This window comes from Lepisosteus platostomus, chromosome 5 (genome assembly GCF_059453375.1).
Source record: "Lepisosteus platostomus isolate fLepPlt1 chromosome 5, fLepPlt1.hap1, whole genome shotgun sequence".
Lineage (NCBI taxonomy): Eukaryota > Metazoa > Chordata > Actinopteri > Semionotiformes > Lepisosteidae > Lepisosteus > Lepisosteus platostomus.
Window position 1 is genome coordinate 5,034,958 of NC_142615.1, and position 8,325 is coordinate 5,043,282.

The 8,325-nt window shown below is 48.1% G+C and overlaps 2 protein-coding genes across 12 annotated transcripts in view; one reads left to right on the forward strand and one right to left on the reverse strand.

The window, feature by feature from the left end:
- Nucleotides 1–8,325, forward strand: part of LOC148662626 (uncharacterized) — a 783,119-nt gene that overhangs the window by 31,154 nt on the left and 743,640 nt on the right. The gene's annotated exons all lie outside the window — the stretch shown is intronic.
- The window catches only part of LOC148662628 (uncharacterized), a 224,638-nt gene continuing 221,765 nt past the window's right edge, over nt 5,453–8,325 (reverse strand). Inside the window, exon 33 of the mRNA XM_088632156.1 lies at nt 5,453–6,816. Coding sequence (XP_088488282.1) covers nt 6,457–6,816 — 360 coding nt within the window. The 3' untranslated portion in view covers nt 5,453–6,456. The remainder of the gene's footprint in view (nt 6,817–8,325) is intronic.

Here is an 8,325-nt window from a genome sequence, read left to right on the forward strand (position 1 = left end):
GGTCTTGCGAGATGGTGTGTGGCATTTCAACACAAATCGTCAACCTTAACATTCAATGAGTAAAGCTGTCGCATAAATCGGTCTACAGGTGGTGATCATCTGGAAAATTTAAAACGACACAAGCTTCCCCTTCAAGAGTGCGGCTTCATCCCTCTGCTCTCCTCCCCACTGAGAGCTGGTGTGTGGGGAGCGTTCTGGCGCACTTTGGCTGCCGTCGCATCATCCAGGTGGGGCTGCACATTGGTGGCGGTAGTGGGATTCCCCATTACCTGTAAAGCGCTTTGAGTGGAGTGTCCAGAAAAGCGCTACATACTGTAAGTGTAAGCAATTATTATTATAATTGTAAGCTGTAGAACTGGGTCGAGTCACACACAGTCTTCCATCTAGATTAAATGTTGTACTGCGCATGATCTGCTGGTGTCCACTGTTCCATTTTTGTTTTGTTGCTATACAATAAGAGATTGTACTGAATGCATTATGCATTTCTGTACTAAATCCAAACATTTATTCCATCTATCGCCCTACACTGTGACAAAGACATACAAGAAACACTCATTAGAGCTCTTGCTGGCACAGCGTCTTAACAAAACTTGAAAAATGTGAAGATTCCTCAGGACAGGAACTAGGGGATTTGGGTGGAGCTGGACTAGGCTGAGGCCTGGGTGGGGTGGGGACAGGATAGAGGTTGCTGGAGCGTCAAAGTACAGGTGTATTCTGGGAAAGCTCAGCTGTCAGGCCCAGTGGAGAAGTGTTCTCTGAACCACAGGCCAGGCAAGAGCCATCAGTGTCTGGAGGAGTGGGGGTATCACCAGACGAGATGGCAGCTACAGAGGATCTTATGAAGAGTCAACACACTGATGATTCTGAGAAATGACAGCACTTCTGAGAGATAACAGGGTGAGAGGTGTGGAGGTGTGAAGGAACACAGGCCTGGGGGCCTCAGTACAGAAGAAGAAACCCACAGAAACCACAGAAAGATGTGCTGCACGCTGAGCTTCCTTTTTTCTGAGAAAGGAAGTGAAACAGGTGAAAGAAGTGTGTGACAGTTACAAGCCTGCTGTATCGCATCTAGCCTTTCGTAGTTTACAATCGTATTGAAAGCCCTGCACTTGTCTAGTTTTAAATGTAATCTTCCAAGTGTTCTCTGGGTTTTAATTTAATCTAAATCTATTTGCATTTAACCCTTTATTGCACAATTATTTGACCACAGATATCAATACACTTTATATTGTGCAACAAAAGACTGGTGCCTTTTGTGCTAGAATCTGATCTGTTAAACGATTTCTTAGAAATACATTTTATTTTACTTTACTATTACTGCATGCATTTTTCATACAAACATTAAACTGCAGAACTAAAATGTGACTAAATAAGTTCAGTCAGCTTGACTAAGTTAAAAGTGGGTGAATAAAGTGACTATGGCTGATGGACATTACAGGAACAAGTGAAAGTGTTTCTTTTCTTCTCTTTTCCTGCGTGTTATCTGGAGCACAGTCTAACAGATTTTGTTTTCTATAAAAAAAAGTTATAAATAAGACATCTAACAAAATATCAAACTATCACCAAATAAAAGCGTTCTCTTAATGTTAGATGAAAGACCAGTGTTCCAGTTATCCCAGAGCAATCCCAGACAGCCAGAGTGAGGAGACTGCAGACAGACTGGAGCACTGCCTCCTCTGCAGTCACACTGCCCTGTGGACACAACACACAACAACACAGTTTGGCAATTTCACCAGTAAAAAAAGTGAAAGATTCTACACACATTATACTGAGAGAGCTGAACTGTACACACACCTTGTACCGAGAGATCTGGACTCTACACACACCTTGTACCGAGAGATCTGGACTCTACACACACCTTGACAATTGTACTGAGGGAGCTACACACTACACATACTTTACTGAGAGATCAGGACCCAACACACACCTTACTGATAGAGCTGTAGATTACACACACCTTGAAAAGAGAGAGCAAACATACACTCAGTACTGGAAGAGCCGGACAAGCCAGTAATCAAACAAGTGTGGTGAGTCCACACTCAGCACCACAAAGACACACTGCACTGATTGTGTGAAACTGGGGTCCCATATCTCACCTTCATCTTCCTCAGGGTGGAAAACCAGATCGCTGCCCTAATCATAATAACAAAACATTGTAATTGCAACTGTACTGATATGTTAGGAAAAGTTTTGGTGGTTGTTGTTTACGTTTAAGGGTTTAAGTCATTACATAGGAGTTGAAATATACTGATGTCAGCAAGTAGCTGAGGGATAGCCATGTTAAGTTATTGTTTGTTTTTATAGCGTTATGATCCTGATGTTAAGTGAAGCGCGCAGTAAGCGTTGCTTAGGTCAATTTTTGCAAAGGAAGCTCATTAGGACTACAAGAGGTAGTCATTCTTGTGTTGGTCCCTAACTCCAATGAAAAGAAAGGGGATGTGATGTTTGTGTGCGTCAGCAGTGAAACTGCATGTTGATTGGCGGAGGGCTGAGCGGGAATAACGGTTGCTCAGGGTAACAGGCCAGAGTGGACGCAGGAGCTAACGGGCTCAAGACGACAGGACAGGAAGAGCTCTGCGGGTATCTTCTCCTGGGGGTCGGAGAGAAGGGCAGAGACGTACACAACACACGGACACCGGACGCGGAGGAGGCGAAGGTACCCGAAACCCGTCATGACCGTTTTGAAGCGCACGTTCAGCCGAAAACGAACGTTACGTTTTGCTCGATATAGATTTCACGAGAGAGTACGGGGAGCCGGCGAACCGGTCGGACAGTTTTGTGACAGAGCCGCGGCTCCCTGTCGGAAGGACTGGAGTTACTCGGATAGTAAACGGGGGGTGGTAAGGGACCGCATCGTTTCCGGAGTACGTTCACCGACAGGGAAGAGAAAAGCCGTCGAGCGTCGGTTCGGAATTGACGCCAGACGGGGCCATAGGCGTCGTTGGGTCTCACGACTCGGCGCAAAACCCAGCAGAGAACGAGGGGCAGCAGCAGCAGCAGCAGCGCGCGCAGCCCGCGCGAGAGCGCAGGGACTCGCAGTTCAGCTGAGAAACCCGCCCGAGCAGGAGGCGCTAGACCGGAGTGGGGAGCCCAGTGCCACATAAGGCTCACGGCGAACAGGGCGTTTGCCCGGCAGAAGGCAAGCGGCGCCTAACGTGTGGGGAAATTGAACCACTTTGCAAAAGCGAGCCGCTCCAGACGAGGGAAAAGGGGTTTGGGGAAAAAGCCCGGAATCCGAAGACGTGGAGCTGTGCGTCGACTCAGTGTGTCGCACGAAAAACCCCAGCTCCGCCGTTGAACAGGTTTTGGTAGACATCAAAGGAAACGCACAAACGGGAATAAAGTTGAAGTTAGATACGGGTGCTCAGGTTAGCGTCGTTCCTCTGCTTGAATATGACAAGTTTAAAAGTGACGCTGTGCTGCAGCCCACTTCTCGCAGACTGTCAGGTTCTGGCGGATAGTAACTGGCTGTAAAAGGCGCATGCACCCTGAAATGCAAGTACAAGGACAGAGAAATGTGTCTGGACTTTTATATTGTAGACACTCATGCACCTCCAGTACTCGGACTAAAAGCATGTTTAGACATGGACCTTATTAAACTAGTCTTATCTGTGACCACCCCTCCCACTGAGACAAAGCCAATCTTACAAGATTTTGCAGATGTCTTTACAGGAATTGGGCTTTTTGCAGGTGAATGCACTATCCACCTCAAACCAAATGCAGTTCCTGTAGTATACCCACCGAGACGCATACCTCATGCACTGCGGAGCCGTCTTAAGGAGGAGTCGCACAACATGGAGAAGTCCGGCATCATTGCCCGAGTCACAGAGCCAACGGAATGGGTTAATGCACTTGTGGTGGTGGAGAAACCTCGCACGGGTAAACTCCGAGTATGCCTTGATCCAAGGGATCTGAACAAGGCTATCAAACGTCCACACTACCCCTTGCCGACGTTTGAGGACATTACACCAAAGTTGGCTGGAGAGTGCTATTTCAGTGTCCTGGATGCTAGGTCAGGTTATTGGGCTGTCAAGCTCACAGAAGAGTCATCAAAACTAACTACGTTCAACACGTTCAACAGATTCCTACGCCTGCCCAGCTCAACACGAGTTTCAGCGGAAAATCCATGAGACATATGAAGGCCTCGAAGGCGTGACAGCGATTGTTGATGACATCTTGGTCTATGGGAGAACCAAGGAGGAATACGACAGGAACCTTCGCACTATGCTACAACGGTCCCGAGAGCGAGGAGTCCGACTCAATCCAGAGAAAAGCACGATCTGCGCCACTGAAGTCAGCTACTTGGGACATCTCCTCACCGTGGATGGATGAGTACAAGGTGTGTGTAGAGTCCAATTCTCTCAGTACAAGGTGTGTGTGTAGAGTCCTGTTCTCTCAGTACAAGGTGTGTGTAGAGTCCAGATCTCTCAGTACAAGGTGTGTGTAGAGTCCAGATCTCTCAGTACAAGGTGTGTGAAGAGTCCTGTTCTCTCAGTACTGTACAAGGTGTGTGTAGAGTCCTGTTCTCTCAGTACAAGGTGTGTGTAGAGTCCTGTTCTCTCAGTACAAGGTGTGTGTAGAGTCCTGTTCTCTCAGTACAAGGTGTGTGTAGAGTCCAGATCTCTCAGTACAAGGTGTGTGTAGAGTCCAGATCTCTCAGTACAAGGTGTGTGTAGAGTCCAATTCTCTCAGTACAAGGTGTGTGAAGAGTCCAGATCTCTCAGTACAAGGTGTGTGTAGAGTCCAGTTCTCCCAGTATAAGGTGTGTGTAGAGTCCAGATCTCTGAAAATGATGTGTGTAGAATCTTTCACTTTATTTTACTGGTGAAATTGCCAAGCTGTGTTGTTGTGTGTTGTGTCCGCAGGGCAGTGTGACTGCAGGAGAGACAGTGCTCCAGTCTGACTGCAGGGTCTCCTCACTCAGGCTGTCTGGGATTGCTCTGGGAATACTGGGACACTGGTCTTTCAACTTACACCAAGAGATTACTGTCTCTTTTCTTTTTATCATAGTTCCCAATATTATGAATGCAGATGTGTATATATATATGCACCAGCTGTATGTTTTCTGTTTGACTAAATTGACTCAACAGGCTCGGCAGCATTTTAATTGCAGTTTGATTTTCTAGAAGAGACAATTAGTTTCAGAACTTAGACTTGAAATACAATTCTGACAGAGAGGACTTTGCTGCACAACAGCTTGAAGGCAGCAGTGTGAAAACATCAGATCTTAAACCAAGCCGTTGTTAGTATTGCTGTCTTGTGGCTCTGGTGTCTTGATTTCAGTTCTGGTCCTGGGGTGTTATCTGGGTGGAGTTTGCATGTTCTCATGTGGTCATGTGGGCTTCTTCTGGGAGGATTGTGGGTAGAATGGAGTTGTAGTTTAGTGACGAAGCACAGAGATATTTCAAAGGTGACTGAAAATTGCTGGAGTCAGACTGAAAACCCACAGACACCTGAGATATGTAGTTTTTATTCATTTTAATCTCTGAAAGACACAATCATCCTGAAACATGAAGTACACAAAGAGTCCTGTCTGCACTCGAGTTCAAAAACCTGTCAGGCAGGCTTATAGGTCCTGCTAGCTGTAGGCCTGAGGAGACATTACACTCCACTACTGAGGATTCATAACAACTGTAGTCCTGGGGAGAGGTTACCCTGCACCAGTGAAGTCTCACTTCACAACTGTAGATCTGGGGAGAAGTTACCCTGCACTAGTCAAGTCTCAAATCACAACTGTACACCTGGGGAGAAGTTACCCTGCACCAGTGAAGTCTCAATTCACAACTGTAGATCTGGGGAGAAGTTACCCTGCACCAGTGAAGTCTCAATTCACAACTGTAGATCTGGGGAGAAGTTACCCTGCACTGGTGAATTCTCAATGCACAACTGTAGACCTGAGATGAAGTTACCCTGCACCAGTGAAGTCTCAATTAATGAAGGCCTGAGGAGAGAATGAACCTGGACTAGCTAATTAGGTCTCAATTAACAAGCTTGTGTTTGTGTATTTCTTTGTTATAGGTGCTGTGACTCTCTGTAGAGTCATATAAAAGACTCAAACCCACCTGAGTGAGCAAAGTGTTTAAGGGCTTGTGCTGGTTTGAGTCTCTGTAACAGGGGAAGGAGAGAAATCCAGATGATTTCTGTTCCCACCACAGCAGGAGGGCTGCTGGACAGGGTTCATATCAAGGTCTGTAGGAGAACGTTGGGCACTGTGGACACAGAGAGGGAGTCCTCAGCACCAATGGCCTCTAGTGCATATCCAGGAATTTCCTCATTACTGAAAACTCCACCTGGGGCTGTAGCGCCCCCTACTGTTCACCCCTCTGCACGGCGCACAGTGGTTCCCTTGTCTGCACCCTGTACCTGTGGTCTCTAGTGAAGAAAAGACACCTGAGGATAAAGAATGGATTCGATAGTCTCTCTGTGGGTCTGGCTCGGGGTTCGAGAGGGTGGGTGTCACTGTTCCGGCTCTGGCTTCGTCTTGAAGAACTTGGCGAAGGCTGACAACACCCCCACCCCCGCACCAGTTGCCACCCCAACCCCAACCTCTACAGCAATAACGCCTCCGACAACCAGGCCGCAAGCCACACCCGCAGTCGCGGTCAGCACAGACCCGGCCACTATAGAGGCCACCTTCACGCCAAACATGATGTTGTATTTCTGCAGGAACGTCTTACGCTCAGCAGCAAAATACATTTTAAACTCCTCAAAATCCTGTTTGGATTCGATTTGGCCCTTCACGCAGCCCAGCAGCTCCTTCTCCTTTCCCTCCACTGTCTCCTCCATCTTGTTTGGAAGTTTCAGCAGTACCTTTCCCTATGGAAAAGAGGGAGCAAGGTCACTTCAGAGCAAAAGGTCGTCCCTACATCCTCTGACCTTCCCCCGGACACCTCAGAAATAAGCAAGTGGCCGCCCCAGGACACCCCAAAAACAAGCAGGAGCTCGCTGCCCAGGACACCCCCAAAACAAGCAGATCTTTCTCTGCTTGATCTCTCTCTAAGGAAACAGGGCGCAAGGTCGTTTTACAGCAGAGGGCAGCACACTACGTCTTCTGAACTGCTCAGAGCTCACCTCAAGATACCCCAGACACAAGTAGGAGCCCACCTCAAGATACCCCAGACACAAGCAGGAGCTCACCTCAAAATACCCCAGACACAAGCAGAAGACACCGCAGTGGAGCCCAGTAGATCACACACACACACACACACACACACACACACACACACAAGCACTCTCTCACATTCTCACACCCTCCCCGTGTCTCACACACACTCTCTCTCTCTCATACACACAAACGATCACACACACTTTCTCACAGCTTCCAAGTTTCTCTCCCACACTCTCTCACACCCTTCCCATTTCTCACACAAACACACACATCCTCTCACCCTCCCAGTTTCTCTCACACACACACTCACCTGCTCATTCAGAAAGTTGGTGAATTCCTTCTTCGCCCTCTCAATGATGAACTTCTCTCGCTCAGAGCTCAAGAACTCAGAGAGCTCCTGGAAATCCTGTGGACTGACTTCACCCTTCACACGGTCCAGCAGATCTTTCACCTTCTGTATCACAGTCTTCCTCATCTCCAGTGTGGTGTTGTGCATGTTCTTTCTCTGAGGAAACAGAGCACAGGGTCACTTTAGAGCAGAGAGTATCATACTACACCCCCCAAACTGCTCAGGGCTCCCCAGACACAAGCAGGAGCCCACCTCAAGATACCCCAAACACAAGCAGGAGCCCACCTCAAGATACCTCAGAAACCAGCAGGAGCCCACCTCAAGATACCCCAGACACAAGCAGAAGACACCCCAGTAGAGCCCAGTAGATTACACACACAGTCACTGACAAACACTCTCACACACCCTCCCCGTTTCACACACACTCTCTCATACACTCACACTCTCACACCCTCTGTTTCTCACAAACACTGTCACACCCTCCCAGTTTCTCTCACACTCTCTCTCTCTCATACACACAATCACACACACACTCTCTCACACCCTCCCTGTTTCTCACATACTCTCTTTCGCACACTGTCTCTCGCTCATACACACACACTCTCAAGGACATAGACTCTCCCACGCCTCCCCACCCCAGTTTCTTGCTCATACACACACAGGTTAGTGAAGTCCTCCTTCGCCCTCTCGATGATGAGGAGAGTGTATTCCTTCAGGAACCTCTCTTGCTCAGAGCTCAGGAACTGAGAGAGCTCCTGGTAATCCTGCGGACTGACTTCACCCTGCACACGGGCCAGCAGATCTTCCTCCTTCTGAACCCACAGTCTTCCTATGCCCCAGTGTGATGTCGTGCATGATAAAGCCCAAG